General features: G+C 54.3%; 1 protein-coding gene across 6 annotated transcripts in view; it reads right to left on the bottom strand.

The window, feature by feature from the left end:
• The window catches only part of IPO13 (importin 13), a 31,322-nt gene that overhangs the window by 6,832 nt on the left and 6,986 nt on the right, over nt 1-17,504 (bottom strand). For 2 of the 6 annotated variants that reach the window (XM_086902347.1, XM_086902344.1), the window contains exons 2-15: nt 14,234-14,970; nt 8,732-8,872; nt 8,424-8,565; nt 7,308-7,474; nt 6,830-6,950; nt 6,374-6,521; nt 6,045-6,226; nt 5,141-5,167; nt 4,330-4,464; nt 3,954-4,097; nt 3,472-3,552; nt 2,754-2,891; nt 2,583-2,679; nt 701-753 (exon numbers count right to left, since the gene is read on the bottom strand). In XM_086902347.1, coding sequence (XP_086758473.1) covers nt 701-753; nt 2,583-2,679; nt 2,754-2,891; nt 3,472-3,552; nt 3,954-4,097; nt 4,330-4,464; nt 5,141-5,167; nt 6,045-6,226; nt 6,374-6,521; nt 6,830-6,950; nt 7,308-7,474; nt 8,424-8,565; nt 8,732-8,872; nt 14,234-14,970 — 2,313 coding nt within the window. Of the gene's footprint in view, nt 1-700; nt 754-2,582; nt 2,680-2,753; nt 2,892-3,471; nt 3,553-3,953; nt 4,098-4,329; nt 4,465-5,140; nt 5,168-6,044; nt 6,227-6,373; nt 6,522-6,829; nt 6,951-7,307; nt 7,475-8,423; nt 8,566-8,731; nt 8,873-14,233; nt 14,971-15,694; nt 16,050-17,504 lie in introns of those variants that run through there. The other 4 variants (XR_015290523.1, XR_015290522.1, XM_086902345.1 and 1 more) reach the window with 3 other exon arrangements.

Below are 17,504 nucleotides of genomic sequence, written 5' to 3'. Positions count from 1 at the left end.
GAGCACACTGGGCAGGAGTATATACACACACAGCATAGCACTGGCCCTGCCTGCCCACTGCCAGCCCACACAAGTGCCAGCCCACGGGCCAGCCTGCAGCCCCTGCCACGTCAATGCAAACTGTCCCCGTGCACTGCTGAGCCAGCAGCTCCTGCACAGGAACTGCCACCACCCAGAGAGGCTGCTGGGGCAGGAGGCAATGTGGCTCTTGCCAGATCCAGATGCCATCACAAACACATTGCTCAGAGCCAAACCCTGGCAGCTGCCTGCTCCTGAGGGCAGGGGCTTCCTCCTGCTAGCCCCTGGGCAGGGCAGCCAGCTCAGCCTGTCCCCACTCAAGAGGACCCATCAGAGGGCAGGTAAATGGGTTGGAAAACATCCACTTAATGCTCTAATTTGTCTGTCACCCAAGGGTGACTGCAGCAGCAGCACCAAGCGCCCCATGCCAGCTTCAGCCCAGCAAGGGGGTGGGAGCTGGAGCTGCCCTGCAAAGGAGGGCACTGCCCTGGGGATGGTGTGAACCCAGAACTAAAGGAGAATGTTTTGTTTTCAACTTCCACGGAAACAGATGGAGAAACTCGATATTCAACTAAAAGGAAAAAAAAAACGTTGTCAACAGAAAGCTAAAAATAGGTTTAAATTGAATTAAAAAGAGAAAGAGAGAGAACAGAAAGTGAATGAATAAGAAACTAAAACACACCTGTGCCAGGAGTTGCATAAATGAATCAACAATATCAGGATGATCCCTGGGCCCTAAAATATAATAAAGATGTAACTTAAGAGAAAAATCATACAAACAGCAACTCAACATCATATAGTTATGTGATACAGAAAGAATTTACAAGTGAAAACAGGAGTGTAAGGGAGGAGGGGTGTGTGGGGAAGGGGATGGGCAACATGAGCAGCTTGAAGCAAGTTAAAGAAACAAAACATACAAAAAATCATGAAACTTGGAGAACCCAAGAACAGAAAGAAACTGCAAAGGAAAGGGTCTAAAGCCCCAGGGTCTCCAGCTAGCACCTGGGTGCTGCAGAGCCAAGGAGGAGATCTTCGTTTCCTTGGGGAGGAAGAGAAGGAGGAGCAGGGGCTAGCTGAGCACCATCTCCACAAGGAGAATTATAGCTTTTGCACTGAGGGGACTGAGCAGGTCTTCAGAGCACTGTTTGGTCCTGGAAGGTAACTGCAAGTGAACGACAACACCTCAGCAAATGCTTGACAGGCCTGGCTGGGCTCAGGCGTGCACATGCTTGTCACCAGCATCAGCTGCTCAGGAGACCCTGGCACAGACACCCTCCCACCCCATTCCCAGATGCTCTCCAGAACGGTGAGTCCAGGACCCTCCTGGAGGTCTCCTCCAGCATCCTCATGGGAGAGAGCAGCTCAGTGCCCAGAGATCTCTGTGCCAGCACCACTCACCCTACCTTGGCATCTGACTGTGCACACTTTTCTTGGCCCCTGTAGGCTCAGGCATGCCCCCTTCTCCTGCCACACGTGGGCTCAGCAGAAGGGGCTGGCTCTGCTCAGAGAGCTGACCCCCTGCCCAAGGGGACAGTCCTGAGCACACACCAAGCTGAACAGCCGCTTGCCTGAGCAAAGCTTGCATCCACGTGTTGGCACAGCTCAGGCTCTGTCCCCTCCCTTTTCCTCCTGCAGACGTGCCTGCTGCTGCCTGGAGGCATTGCCAGCTCCCCAGCACCGAGGCAAAAGGGCTCCAGCATAGACACATCCACACGCCACCGGCACGAGCGGGGAAGCCTGGTTTGCTTGTCACTGACCCCAGTGACACCTCAGCACAATGGGATTTGCTCAGACCGTGGCGTGATGATGAAGCAGGGCTCCTCATGTCTCCCCCCACCTCTCTAGAGAGCTCTGAGCCTTGAGCTGGGGGACAGAATCACCCTACCTGACACCCAGCTGTGAGCAAAAGATAAGACCCCGTGGGGGCCATGTGGTAATGCTGAAGGACCAAATCCAGCAGCTCCAATGTACATTTGTCTCTGTCACAGGGCAGGTCACCAATATGCTGAGGGGAGCCATGGTGCAAAGGAGCCTGTTCTAACTCCATTTGCTTTTTGTAGGGTGTGCAGTGAGTCACAGAGGGGCCCCTGCCATGCAGGAGGACACCAGCATCCTCAGCATTACAGCAGGGACTCGGTGGCCACCAGTGACTCTGAAAAAGTAATTTCCCAGCTGTTCACACACACATTCTTCTGCTCATGAGGGCTTGATTTCAGGCTACTACAAGTAGCAGTGGTCCCCAGAGAAGCCCCAAGAACTTCCTGTGGGCATAGCCTCCCTGCCAAGCTGGACTGCAGTTCCAGTTTGACCCTTGCTGCACCTGATATCCAGCCTGGGCTGCTGTAACAGTACAGAGGCACAGAGCACCCAGGGATTTCCTGCTTCTGTTGCCTGCAGGGAAGGTACCCACCTTCCAGGGGTTGGGATGAATCCAAGAAACAGAGATGGCCCCAATTAGCTTAGCTAGGAGTGAAAACAGCCATTCCTGGTAAGACGCCTCCAGACTCCATGCATGCAAAAGCCTGACAACAGCCCCAGCGCGAAGATGGGCTCATCCTACGTACCTTGCTGGAACAGGGTCAGTGTGACTGAGGTAACAAGCAAGAAGAGGGCCTTGATGGGAGGGAAGTGGGCAGGCTCATAAGAAAAGATGTGAACCAGCTGCAAAAGAGAGAGAAGGACTGAAGCTTCTGCTGGCCCTGCACATCCCCAGCCACCCAAGCACAGCTCCGTACCTGCCGGGTGAGTTCAATGGCAGAGACCTGGGGTATGGTGCTGTACATCTGCCCCAGCATCTCACACAGCTGAGGCACCATGGGGGCAAAATCATCCAGGAGGGTCTTCACAGACTTTTCAAATATGGCACAGACAGACTGTGGGAAAAGAGGGACTGCATGAGCAATGCACATCTCCCAGGACTTAATGGATGGATTCCAGGGGAGCAAAGAGCTGGCAGCAAGGACAGGGACCAGCCAGGCAAAGGGCTCAGACCTGCTCTGGTACTGGTGGCCTGCTCTGCAGCACAGGATGCTCAGAGTGACCAGGAAACACCACTATTCCCACCGCAGCAGGAGAGCTCCCCAAGGGCCAGGCAGAAATGGCTGGTGGGACATTGCACATGGGCATTACTGGACTGAATAAACTGGACAAGCACCAGATGATAAAGGTCCAGTTCAGAACAGAGCTGTTCTCTTAGGGAACACAGATTGGGTAGATCTCTTCTCCCTGCTCAAGGCAGGACCTCAGTTACTGGAAAGAAGCAGAACTGATGGAGGAACAAAACAGACAAGAATGACTTGATGTTGCTGGTGACAGCAAGCAGCACTGGTCCAGATAACCCAGCAAGACATCCCTCTCACAGGCCACCACCCAGAGTCTGTTCTTTGCTGTTCCCCACTCAGGTCAGCAAGGACAGGCAGAGCTGCAGGCAGTATACAGGTGAAGCCTGGTTACCTCCACCACCTGGGCATCATTCAGCCACTTGCTGAGAACCTTCTGTATGAGCTGGAAGACTTGCTGCAGAACCACCACCACCTGTAAGGAATGAGAGACACTGAAGACAATTGGTCCCCATGGCACTGAGAAGGGGAGATTCAAGACTAAGCATGGCCTGGACTCAAACCTTCAGGCACCACCCCTCTGCAAAGCTGGACAGCTTTTCTCTGAAGCAGCCTGGCACAGCTCACAGTTGGTAAGTAGCACTCAGACCATCCTCCAGAGCAGCACCTAGCCAAGAGGCATCCAAGAGGCAAGTCACCTCTATCCACCTCAGGAGTGGTGGGATGAGCTGAAGGAGCAATTTTAGCTGGAATAGACTAGCACTACCCTCTTGCTGGCACATGCTGCATTCCCCATTAACCCCCTCCTCTCCTGCAGTGAGCTGTGAGGCTCTGGCCAGTCTGTGGCAGAGAACATGGAACTATCGCTCTACTCACTGGGTTGGGTCCTTGCTGCACTGGCAGATTTTTGACCTCGGTGCTTTCATGGTCGTCATCGTGGTGGCTGATGTCTAGGGTGGTGAAGAGGTTTGAAAGCAGGCCCAGGATGTGGATGATGGCCAGCCTGTTGGAGGGATTGGGCTGCCAGGGAAAATAAAGCCGAAGTATGACACAGACTGCACTACTCAACCATAGTCATGTCTTTGGGATGCTGAGGATCTAGACTGGCAGAGGCAAAGTGCCAGAGAGGGGTTCCCTGCACTGCACTTTCCCTTGAGCCCAGGTTTAAGAGTGCTGCTGCAGCACAGCAGCCCCAGGGCTACAGCCAGCAGGAGAAACCACTTCTGGATGGAGGCAGCACACAGGCACTCACCGTTTCATCAGCCAGCTTTTCCAGCTGCTGGATGTAGGGGGTGATCAGGGAGTGCAGGTTCTTCAGGATCTCCTCCACTTGCAGTGCAGAAAGCAGGAAACCAAGAGCCTGCATCAGCCACATGCACTGGCTTGTCTGGGACAGAGAAGACACAACAGGGCAGGTCATTGCCTGACCCACAGCCCATGCTCTGACAGCTGCCAGGGTCCCAGTTGGGTGTGCTGCAGCTCCTGAGCTGCTCTATACAGGTCCCTCTAGGTGCATCTCACTGCAGGAGAGGGGAACAGCTCCCTAACAGCTTCTGTTCCCAGGGGACAGGAGCTCTGGCTTCAGCACACCTAGCCTCTTCCCAGCACCTGCCAAGGAAAGACCAGTTGGTGTCCAGAGATCTCCATGCTGGCATCACTCACCCTAATTTGACACACCATCCTTTGCAAAGCCTGTCTCAGCCAGCTCATCATAGTCACAGCCAAGGCTGGGACTCAGTTCTTACACTTATCTCCCTCTTTCCTCTTGAAAACATGCCTGTCATCTTGGTATCCTTGGGTCTGGAGAGACTGGGAACTGCAAGAATTAAGCCTCCTCCTCCCTCTCTAGGGGACATACCCTCCCAGCACAACCCCAGCCTGTGTGGGTGAAGTGAAGGCCAGCAGCGCAGCGAGAGGCAGCCAGCAGGTTCTCCTGATCCTGCACACCACGGATGCAGTGCTGAGCTCTCCTCTGGGGACAGCTTTGTGTCTTCAGCTGAGCATGACTAAGGGGGCATGGGGGGCAAGAAGAACCATCAGAGGTGTGAGTCAGCCTCTCTTACCTTGTGAATCTGCTTCATCAACACCTCCTGTCAAAGGGAAAGGGAGAAGAAAAGAGGAGGGTGAGTGCTGCAGAAAGGCCCTTCCAGGCAGCAGGACTGACAACAGGAGGTAGGATTGACACAGGAAGTTAAAATAACTAACATGAGTGTGGGCACAGACCAACATCGTGTGCTCCCCACAACCTGTCGCAGGCAAGAACTAAAATTCTTGTCCCCTGAGCCAGCCCACTCAGCCACCCAGCAAGGGGAGCTCCTGGCTTGGATGGGTTCTGCAGCAGGATTGCTCAGGAGTCCACCTTAGCCAGGGTTTTCTTACTCCAGTGACAGTGTTTCCTAGGCTCTAACAGCAGAGATGCTTTCAAGAGCCCTTCCTCTCTCTGCTTCCATATACATATATATATATATATATATATCCTGGCAGCATGCCCAAGTCCAGCCCTTCTCCTAGTGCCTCATCTGCCCCAAATCTTGAGAGTCAAGACAGAGCATGGGACAAGCTGCCCCAGCACTGCAGGGATCAGCTCAGTCTCCAAGGAGAGGTCTGAACACCTCCAAGATGCCCAGCAGCGGTACCAGCAGTGTGGCAGGTGCACAGCTGGCAGGCTGCTGCTCCCAACAAGGCAAACAAAACCCTGGGGGAAGGACAGACACCCATGTGCAACCCCAGCAGACCCCTTGGCAGCTGTGTCTGTCAGTCGCTGCCATTTCTACATTCACAGCAGGATGCAGGGCCTGCCACCTGGGTTTACTAGCATATGAACAAAACAGGCAAGAAATCTCCTGCACCACGCAAGATGCCTTGAGCTGCTCCTTTGTCCCCCTGTCCTGATCCTTACAAAGGAAAAGGTGTGCACAGAGCACATCCCAGGTCACCACCACACGTTCACCTGCATCCAGCTCCTACCTGTGACACAGCGACAATGTTGGCAGCATAAGGCGGCAGGTCGTACTTGCACTCTCGGCAGATCTTTTTCAGGGTGGAGACGCTGGAGATGGAGAGCTCAGGGTTGCCCAAGGCTTGGAGCACCAGTGGTAACACATTGTTAATCATGACAGGGTGATCAGCCAGCCACTCAGACAGGGACCCTGCGTACACAGATGGGATCAGACTGCAGGACTGCACCACAGGTTCTTGCTCTCTGCATTGCGTGAGCCCAGCTTTGCTTTCCACCACTGGTATTGCTGGGCAGATATGGTCTCAGAGGCTTTCACTCCCCAGCCCAGCCCACTCACCGATAGTGAACATGACGGTGTCAGCAAGCTGCACGTTGCTGATGCTGATCCGGGGAATGAGGCCGATCAGTCCAGGCACCACATCGGAGTAGTTTACATCGATGGTCTCAGCAATGGACTGGAAGCCATAGAGCAAGGCCTCCGTGTGCTGCCAGCGTGGGAGAGGCACTGTCAGAGCCACGCACTGACCCCTGATGCCCAACCCCACCCCAGCTCCAGGCACCAGCTCAGCACCCCCACAGTAGCTGAAGAGTCTGATCCCTTGGCAGCACTAAGGACAGGGAGGCAGAAGACCCATTCCTCTCCACAGCATACTCCAGAGAGCCTGTGTGCTGGCAAGGTGCTCATGCTCCTCACCTCTGTCATGTCCCTTTGCTTTCAATGCCCCATTGAGGGTGAGGACAGGTCCCTGAGGGCTGGTAGCTGTTGGCCTGGCACCTGGGTCCCCTTGCTCACCTGCCACGTGGACGGCTGCTCCGTGTTGGTCAGAAGACGTCCTAGTTTGTCATAGAGGCTGCTCAGGAGCTCAGCGCCCAGCATCTCATACACGTACATCAGTGTGTCAGAGATATCCACCCTGCAGAGAACACAGGTGTCTCCAAAGGTTGTCCCCAACCCGTGCAGAGAGCTCCAAGTGTGGACACATCACTTTCTCTCCAGAGCACAGACACTGCTCATACAAGCACATTGTCCCAACCAATGGAGTGATCCTATGGCCACTTGGGCAGGGTAACCGGTGCTGTGCCAAAATTTTGCCAAATGAGCCAAACCAGCTCATTTTCACATAACCACCACAGCCAAAACAGCTCTTGATGGAAGGAATCTCATCTGTGTCCCTCCTTGCATCATCATACAGCACTCAGTCTCCAGGGTGGCATAATACTGCCCCTGCATCAGCACCTGCATCCAGCAAATCCAAATCTCCCATTTGTACCTGTATATCCGAAACTGCTCCTTCTCATCTGAAGACCAGAAGCCATACTCCTCATCAGAGGGGAACTGGGCTTTGTGCAGCAGCACGTCCACCAGCTGGAAGTAGACAGGCCTGTAGACCTGCTGGTACACCGCCTGCTTGTCTGGCTCAAAGGAAAGGATATCATCCTGGAGGCAGGAAGAGGAATAAATACATCAGATGTTGCAGGGAAAGGAAAATAGAGCTAATATGTCTGCTGCATAGGGGACTCGGGCACATCTCCCAGGGCTGGTGGAACCTGTCACAAGGCTGCATTTCCAGCTCCCTGAGATCCACTTGATGCTGTGCCCTTCTGCAGTGGCAGCATTATCTGGAGGCAAGATGCCAGAAGCCCCAGAATCTGAGAGGACCCTCAGACAGCATCATTATAGGGGGTGGCAGTGTCCTGCCATGTCCTATCCTTGGGAGCAGATGTGCCTCAGACTGCTGTGAGAGAACTGACTGGGCACAGCACCCTCCTGCATGCACCTGTAATCTCAGACCCATCTGGAGAAGCAGCAAGAGGTGGTGGGAGCCCCAGCCTGGCCTCATGCAGCAGAGGAGCTGCTGGCACGGCACTGACTTCGCTCCCCTCCCTGCCCACGCTCAGCCACGCCACATTGGATTGCAGAGGAATGGAGCTGAGAGATGAAAGGGAGCTAAAAATAGAGCACAGTGTGGCAGGGATGCTCTGCTGATACAGGGAACACTGACCCTGGAAGAGGGACCCCACACTGTGCAGCCACTAGAGCCATACTCTTGTTCCTGCCTGCTGCAGGCATGCACCAAGGAGCTAAACAACCAGGTCTGCTGCAAAGAAAAAAAATTAACATGAAGTTTTAAATAGTTTGGGTAATGAGGCCCTTATAGGATGGCTTACACTTCTAAGGAGGACTTGTGGCAGGAAGAGCCAGCCACAGGGCCAGCATTTCCTAGGTATGTGCCCTGCCCGAGCTGCAAGTGCAGGGCAAGGAGTGAGGATATCAGAAATCCCTGAGACCAATTAAATCCAGGCCTGACCCCAGTCCCCAGGCACTGGTGCCTCTGGCCATGCCTGGAGGGCAGAGCCCAGGCAGGCTGTCCACAGCAGTCACTGACCTGCAGCGTGTACCAGAAGGTGAGGGTCAAGGAGCTGGTGGTTTCGTTGACGGGGTAGTGTCCAGGGATGCCAGTGCAGAACATAATCATGTTGACCAGGGCCAGGAAACTCTGCCAGTGCTCCACCTGGTCCAGGAGGGCTCTGGGAAGCAGAGAGCATGGTCAGAGTGGCATATCTGCTGTAAGCCCAACTCCTCTGCCCTGACACATCACTGGGTGCAGGACAGGCCCTGGACAAAGCAGCATGTGGGGAAGAGCAGGCTGCTCCAAGCTCACTCCCCCTCCTAGGGACCACACCCAGCACTCACCGGGAATGGTTCTCCCCCAAGGCCACAGCGATGCGGCAGATTCCGTGCGATGTCTCCATGTCCCCGCTCTGGACTGCCTGGCGCAGCTGCTCTTGGAGCCCCAGCACGGGCGGGATGAGCTTGAGGAGGGTGTTCACATACCTGTAAGCACAGCATGAATCAGTGCCAGGCATCACCTCCCTGGCATGAGCTGCCATGCCATCCATTCCTCCTGATGCTCTCCCAGAGCTCCTGCCCAGCCTTCCCTACTCGAAGGCTGCTTTGTGCAATGGGATGCACGCCGGAGCCCTCACTGCTTACATGAGCTCTCCCTGCTGCCTGTGGCATTAGGACAAAAGCTGCAGCCTCGAGCACTGCTGCAGCAGAGCCTCTGCAAGTGAAGTGCTGAGCTGGTGGCCATCAGCTCTGGGCAAACCCTGCACTGCACCACGGTGTGGACCCCTGCCTCTGCCCACCCACACCTGCCAGCACCTGCAAGCTGCCACTGCCACAAGCAGCTCTGAGTGAGCTGTGCCTGCACACAGCAGCATCGATGTGGAGCAGAACAGCCGCGAGGCAGAGCCGGGGGCTCTTCCTACCATGCTCGCAGCCCCCAGATCTGCCAGTGGGAAACCATGCGACTCTCCAGCCTGGGCACATCCAGACTGTGGGCCAAATCTGGGATGAACTGGGCGGCCACCACTGGGGAATCCCAGCCAGGGACAATGCTGGCCGCTCGGCACATCCCGACTGCCACAGCCCAGTGCGGCGCTGCTCTCTCACATCCCATCCCGCACATCAGCTTCCCCTGATGCCTGTAAGGGATGGTAACCAAGGCAACGGGAAGGAGGCAGCCAAGGTGAAAGGCAGCCCAGGGCCCCCGGAGAGAGGGAGAGAGGCCGTGCTGGAGGCTGATGAGCAGCCTGCCTTTTCCCTGCCATTTCTCTGCCCGCCCAGGCGTGTTATCTGCAGCCGCAGCCTGTGCTCTCTGCCCGCCCCCTACACGCAGGTGCGGGGCTAAGGATGCTTGGAGTGGGAGGCATACGTGATTCCAGCTCTACTGTGCCCACCCTGGGGAAGAGATGTGAGTGCTGACACCAGGACAGCCACACATCCACCCCTGAGTGGCGGGGTGGCTTTTGCTATGGATGATTTAGGAGGGAACAAAGCCATTGGTGCCACCAGTGCAGGGACAGAGTTGCGCGGGTGGTGACAGCTTTCTCTCTGGGTCAGCAAGAGAAGACAGAGGAAACAAGGTGTCTACAATCCCAGTTGTCATCCCAGCATTCCCTCTGTGCTGTTGGGGGTCATCCTCCTCTCACCCTCTCCCCCAGAGAAAATCACACAGCAAAGGGTTTATTTTTGCATAAGCCGTTTCCAAGCCTCTGATGCCCTGTGTGTTATGTATCTGGCAGCACGGGAACAATGTGATGATGGAGAATTTGGAAATTCAATAGCTCCTCTCCCTAGGAACCAATGCTGCTTGCAGGGTAGGCCCAAGGGAGCCAGGGCAGTGCTCAGACAAAAAGCCACAGGGAACCTTCCACTGCTCCAGTGTAAGGCAAAGCCATCCCTCCTCCACAGCACTGGGTTCACATTACCCTAGGGATGTTTTTATGGCTTTATGACTTTTTCTGACAAGGATCCTGCTTCTGCCAGTTACCTTGAAATACTCACAGTGCCAGGACCTGAACTGATCCTCTGGAATCCCCGCACAGCCAACAGAGATAACCACCCAGATTTGCTTCCATACTGCAATCCCATATCATTGAAGACTTCTAGAAAAGTGAACTGTGTCTTCTGAGCACCACCTTGCTCTGCTAACTGTTCTGCAAACACAAGGACATCCTGGATGCAAGGGTCCCTAGCCAGGAGGGAAATGCTTGCTCTAGATGAGTTGTTTTAACCAGTCACCCAAGACCTGCCAGATCAGCCAAAGATGCACTGCTCTATCCCATACCTAGGAGCACTGAGCCCCAGGTCACTCCACCTGGTCAGTGCTGCTTTCCAGCCCGAGGGACCAGCTGATGCCACACCCCTGAACAGGTACAGAGCCTGCCCCAGGAGGTGCTGCTGCCACTACTTCCCACCCCCACACCACTGTCAAGAAGAAGACAGAACCATCCCAGCTCAGAAAAGCCCTGGATGCCCAGCTTGTTTCCAGCAGCTAGAAACTGAATGCCTATGAAAACAGTATATGAACATGGCAGTCACATGGTGACTCTTGCCCATGCAGCTCCCTGCAGTGATTTGTCTTAGCCTTCCAGAGCAAGATTTGCTATCCTGGTATTTAGGAGCTGAACAACTTTTGCTTTCATGACTTTGTCTGGTCCCTTCTCAAAGCCCAGTGAACTGCAGCATTTGCAGCTCCCCCTGTGGGACCAGCACCTACTCTTGCTCTCCCCACAACCCTCTGCAAACTGCACCATTATGGGGGAGAACCTGTAGAGGGGAGATATGGACATACGGGACAATCTCATCCTTCCTGATCCAAAATCTGAGCTACATCTTGATGAGATAATAACCCGATCTTATTGAAAACCTGTTTCTAATGAAGCTGTTGGAAAACTGTTCAAGTGAAATTCCTCTCCAAAAATTCAGCACCAGGTGCCAAGACCAGAAACATATGGGCTGTACACAGGCAGCCCCATACAGACACCTGCAATCCTGCCAAGTCCACTACTGTGGCAGCACCCTGCTGCTTTCAGAAAGGACACTGAGTGTCCAACATCAGCGCTCCGTAACTCCTACCATGGCCATACACCACAAGCAGGTCCCTTCCCCACTCCAGTGCTACCCACTGCACTACAGGAAGGCCAAGTGGTCAAGTGCCACATGCCAGCTCTCCCCTTGTAGCATGTGCTGCCAAACTCTGACCCACTTAGCTGAGGGGATAATCCTCAGATGAGATGGAAAATACAGCCCAAGTCTCTCCTCTGCAAATGAGATGCAACAGTATCTCCATTCCTCCCCTCTGGCAACTCAGGAGCTTCCCACCACTTTCAAGAGCAGAGGTGTGCTCAGAGATGCTCCAGTGCCAGCTCCTGACCCAGCCTCCAAGGTTTCTTCTCAGGAATGCCATGTCCTAATAGAAGAGCAGCATCAAGACTCCAGCAATACCCAGCATGTCCCCTTCTCTGGGTTCACAGGGCTCCCACCCACCTGGCAGGTATAGAGATCAAACACTTTGCACCTACACATCTCTGGTGCATCATTTCTAGTAACACCTCGGAGGCAGGAAACCACTCTGCTCCTTGCAAGCAGGGAAATGGGAGCTGCCAGCACAAGTGACTTACTCAAGAGTAAGGCAGCACCAAGGCCATGTGGTCCTTACCCACGAGGTCACACCTGCCCTCACCTGGACACGGGTGCTGTGGTAGGAGAGCTGCCTCATAAGGTGGTGCTCCCCTGGGAAGATCAGCCACAAACCACCTAACCCTCAAAGTCAGAAGCCAAGTTCATGAGACACTGAGACTTCTGCTGGTGGCAGAAGCACACCTGCATGATCACCTCTGCAGAAACGTCAGTGAAGACAGCTGGGAGGGAGCGAGGGGAGAAAGACACAGTGTATAAAGCACTCGTGGAATTGGTGGCAAAGTGGTGAGCCCCAAGACATTGCTCTCATGGAGCAATGCACTAGTAATCTCTGGAGAGGACCATGCCAGCAGCCTAGTGCCAAGAATGCTCCGAGCCTGCAGCCAAGAGCCCGGCAGAAACACAGGCAAGAGACCATGGAGGAAGAGAGCAGCTGAAAAGCAGCAGGGATCTCCCAGACTATCAAGATAAGAGAGGGAAAGGTCAGGAGACTCCCTGGAGGTTCTGGGAAAGAGCTGGATCCACTTTGGCTGAGTGACAGAGGGGTGGGACAGCTAGCACTAGGGGAAGCAGGAGGAAGAACACATTATAGTGGACACAAGAAACAAAAGGAGAGGAGAGCACCCACCAGGGCTGGGAAGCAGCTGACACCACACGCCGCCTGGCAGGGCATCCCTGTGACAATGCCTGCCTGTCCCCACACACGGGGCAGGAGCTGTACCAGGCTCACACACTGGGTAGCTTTTCAGGCCAGCTGCCTGCCCTGTCCTGGCCACTGCCCACATGCCTACAGACTGGAGGGCGCTCTACATGGCTGATGATGCCTCCAGAAAGAAGGATGGAGAGCAAGTACTGATGATTCTGTAAGGGAGCAGCCAGCATGGTAGGTCTGAATGGGGCCAAAAACTGCATGGTCAGCACAGAAACAGAGAGGAAAACCCACTGTCAGTCACACTTCTCTCCATAATTCACTTTGAAAGCTCAACAGAAAATTCAGCCTTTTAATGCAATCAAAGAGCAGCACTGTAGGGCCAGGCTCCTGCACAAAGGTATGGAATCATGGCCAAGGGACTTCTGAGACTCAAGGGAAATGGAAAGCAGTAAGACCTAGTCCAACATTTCAGAACTACAGGTGACCTTCTCACACGTTCTCAGTTTCTGCCCCAGACCTGCTACAAGGGTCTGAGCTGGTCCACAGCCTTTGCCAGGCACAAGAAAAAACGGTTTGTGGTCACCTTAAACGGTTTGTGGCAACACATTAAAATCCTGATGGGCCCCTTTGTGCACCAGGATTTGCAGCCCACAGATGCAGCTCCTTGTCACTGAAAAGGACAGCCCCAGGCTGCCCTAGAGCTGGGGAATTTGCAGGCTGCCCCTGCTCTTAACCAAGGGGAGGACCAGGGCTCACAACTGCAGTGGCAGCATCATTCCCACCGCTGCAGAGGGTCGGAGCCTGCGTGATGTGCAGCGATGCACAGGGCATGCACAGTGGCAGCAGCTCAGCTCAGCCCTCAAGGAAACCCTCCTCTTCAGGGAAGGTTGCTAAGCAGCCAGGAAGGGATGTGGCCACGGGAACTGGAGATGTACTGTCCCTTCTGCAGGCATTGGTCCCAAGAGCTGACAGCAGGCTCAGGCAATGCAGCCAAGCAGACAAGCTTGGAGCCCCACAGCGCAGCCCCAGCAGGACCAGCTCAACAGCTCCCAGGGCAGCCATGGCCACAGACAAAGGATGAGTCCTTGGCTGGCACGAGCTGTTGGAGGGAAAAAAATGACAGATCTGGTTTCATTATCTCTGCATTGAATCAACTCCTTGGCTGGACCAGCAGCACAAGGCAGAGGAAGGTCTCTGAACTCCTGCTGGCAGGAGTCAGGCAGTTGCTCTCTGGTTGGCTGCTGCAGGATCTGACATGAGGAGCCAGAAGAACGCATCCTCGTCTGCCTCAGAGGCCAGTGTGGACATGGGCTGCAGCTGCCCAAGACTTCATGGTCCCTGCAAGTCAACCATCAGTGCATAGCCTTTCAGGACCGACCATGAGAAACCAACAGCCTCCAACTGCTTTTGAAAGTCTCCCACTTCCAAACCCTTTCATCATTACCTTCAGAGCCAATGACAGCTAGAAAAAAGCCCGAGATTTTTCCTTCCCACCCTGTTTCCCCACTGATGTCCAGGAGCACCAGTCTGCAGCACACAGGAGGGGCTGCCCTTACCTCTGGGCATCGGGCTGGGAAATGGCATTGACCACAGCCTCCACTGCTGTGTCAAAGAGCTCTGGGTCCTGCAGAGAGGTGAAAGCTGCCTGGATGAGGTTCTCGCAGTCCATCAGCGGGATCTCCAGCTGAACCCAGCTGGAGAAGCACTTCAGCACCTTCTGCTTGATGAAACCCGGGGAGTCCTGCTGCTGCAGCAGCTGCTCCAGCAAAGGGAAGACAGAGCCGCACTCCTGCGCCAGGACGCTGCGTACCTGGCCCTTGCGGTACTGTGGAAGGCGGCTGGTCTGAAACTCCTCGGGCAGCACCGTCAGCAGCTCCAGCAGCGCCAGGCACCGCGCCCGCCCGTCCACATTGGAGTCCTCCGCCTGGAACATGCGCACCATGTCTGCCACGGCGCAGGGCCAGGCCTCTGGCATCATGCTGAGAGCCAGGGAGGCCAGCGCCACGCACAGCCGGGTCAGCACGATCTTGGAGCCGCTGGCAAAGCGCGTGATGTGGGTGAAGAGCTGCGACTTGAGGCTCTCATATTGGTCAGCCGGGATGTCGTTCCAGTAGCGGGAGATTTTAATGTGGAGAGCGCTGGCACCAAAGTACTGGATCTCAGGCACCTTGTCCATGTGGAGAAGCAGCCAGCTGAAGTGCCATGCCTGGGGGGACACCTGTGCTTGCATCAGCCATTTCTGAGCCAAGTTCTTGTTCTCGATGTTTGGGTCATAATACAGCTGATGGAGAGCCTGGAAGAGAGAGGGAAACACCCTAGAGCAGCTGAGAAGCACCACTATGGCCTGTCCTGCCTGGGAAAGGCTTACCAGGAGCTCATTAGGATGGAGCCCAGTGCCCAGGCTGCCCTGCACAGCCAGCCCCCCTCCCCAGGGCAGCCTGTGGTAGCTGGCCTCCCTCTTCTCAGTCCCAGTGAAGCAAGAGTGATCTGGCAGCTGGAGAGGACCTGCAAAGAAACCTTCCCGTCCTCTCATGTTTCACTCTAGAAATGCCTTTTCCTTAGTCAGGTCTCATCCTCACCTTCACTCATGCTGAATCTGCCTGCTTCCCTGCTAATGTGCCATCACTGGGGTGGGCACAAGACCCTCCTTCCACATGTGGACTGTAAGGGACAAGTAAGTGCTGTAAGGGACAAGTGTAAGTGCTGACCAGCACTCCTGCCTTCCTCTCACTCCTGCTCTCTGAAAGGTGCTGTGGTCCACAGCTTGAGTCCATGAGCCCATGGAATGCAAGAGCCACTGCAGATCTTTGTCAGGTTATGAAGAGTCCTGAAAACCCACAGTCACTAAGTTCAGGGATTCATCTCTCCATTAAGCCCCTTCAAAACATTCCCAAACCCACCCAGTTACAGCTGAGCCAAGAGAGCTGGCATCCAATCCTGCCTCTGCCACCACTTTCTGTGACAGTGCAGTGCTGCTTAGTGCATCTCTCCATACGGAGAAGTGAAACATCACTTACCTGCTCCTGCAGCTTTGTGAGATCTAGTTACTGCTTTGCATAGTTCAGATCCACATGAACAGCTTCACACAGGCTACAAGACTTTATTTGCAGAGGAATATTATACAGACATGAATCCCAACCTTAATTAGCTACTTATCCTGAGTGGGTACAGCCAGCAACCAGTGATGTCCTCATACAAGGAAGGGAATAACTACCCCTTGCCTGAACTCCATCTTCCCAGCAGTGAGGATTTCTGCCTGGCACAGCATGTTTCATTTCAAATTGCTGACTGCACACATCAGGAGCAAGGAAAATCCATGGCACCTGTCGGGCAATCAGGCACCCGTTACACCCCACCAACACATCAGAGGATGATCGCAGCAGGTGCAGAGGATTTTTTTGTGTTCCCACCCTGGCTCCAGGTCTCAAATAGCCTCCCCCTCCCCCTCTAAAAAGCTCTATGTAATTCTTGTGGTTCTTGTACCAAGGAGAGGATTTAAACCCTATTTTTAAGCATGCAGAACTGGCAGCTTGGGGCACAGGAACAAGCGTCTCAAGCAAGTGCTTGTGCCTCCTGCTGCTTCCCAGCGTGAGACCTAAGAGAAGGACAATATGGCAGGAACTTCATAGAGTCAGCATTGCCTGGGCCATAATTTGAATCACCACTGTTCAAGACTTTGTGACAGGGGAAAATGAGGATAACCTCTTTGTAAGAAAGAGGTTATGAAGTACGTCGTAGGAGACGGAGCCAGCCAACATGGGCTGCAGAGGGACAGTGTCTGACCCACTAAAACATGCATCCTGACACAGAGAAAGTTAACCCTACATAAGCAGGACATGGGAGAGAGAAATCTATCCCAAGAGAGCAAGACCACGAGCTCTCAGTAACTAGCCAAACCTTTGCTCTGTTCCCAGTTATCTTGGACTTGGATGCAGGAAGCATCACTCAGCTGCTGGGGCAAAGGTAAGCACTGTCATCCCTTCCAAGCAAAGCCACAATTTACTTCACTATAGAGCAGCAGCTGCAGATGTGCTAAAAGCTCAGCCACTCCTGGGGGTAGGAACCTGGCTCCTACCCCTGCTGTTGTGCTAAGGACTGAGTCATCCTGCAGCAGGGCTGAAGCTGGAGCTCCCATTACTGGCTCAGTCTCTTGCTCCCATCAGAGCTTGCTGCTTATTTGTCTTCCCAAATAAATCTCACTTGAGATTCCCAGAATGGTGACAGCCCACTCTTTCCCTTCCCTGCTTGCTGGGCACTGTCACAAGGTGAAACGAGCAGTGCCCTTCTGCATGCTCCCTTGTCCAGGATCTTTCCCCACCTCTACCCAGCCTCTATTTTTGCACCTCCATGCACTTCCTAATGAATTAATTTCTTCTGAGTAGTGCTACTGCTCAGAAAACTGTGGGGAGAAGAAAATCCCTATGCATGATACATTACAAGGCACAATGTGTACACAGGAGCCCGAATCTCTAAACCTGAACAAGCTTCGTAAAACACAGATCTCACCATGTCTGCAGGATGGACCTGGCCCAGGGTTGGGTTTCTGACCCACAAGCTCCCCAGCTGCTCACCTGAGCTGGCCACAGAGCCACTGCACACCAGTCTCACATGGAGGAAACTGCCAGGCAAAGCATGGCACTGTGCACACTCCAGGCACACCACAGTGAGTCCCAGGAGTAATGCACATGCAGGGCAAGACCTGCACAGCACCGCAGGTCACTGGGACCATGGCAGGGCAGCAGAGCAAGAGTTGGCAAACACAGTCTGCCTGCTGGGAAGCAGCTGAGGGCACATCCTCCACCTGGCTGGGGCTGCTGGTTAAGGCCT

Source organism: Cyanistes caeruleus, chromosome 9, assembly GCF_971803275.1.
Source record: "Cyanistes caeruleus chromosome 9, bCyaCae1.hap1.1, whole genome shotgun sequence".
In the NCBI taxonomy this organism is placed as follows: Eukaryota; Metazoa; Chordata; class Aves; order Passeriformes; family Paridae; genus Cyanistes; species Cyanistes caeruleus.
This window is presented reverse-complemented; position numbering and strand designations above follow the sequence as displayed.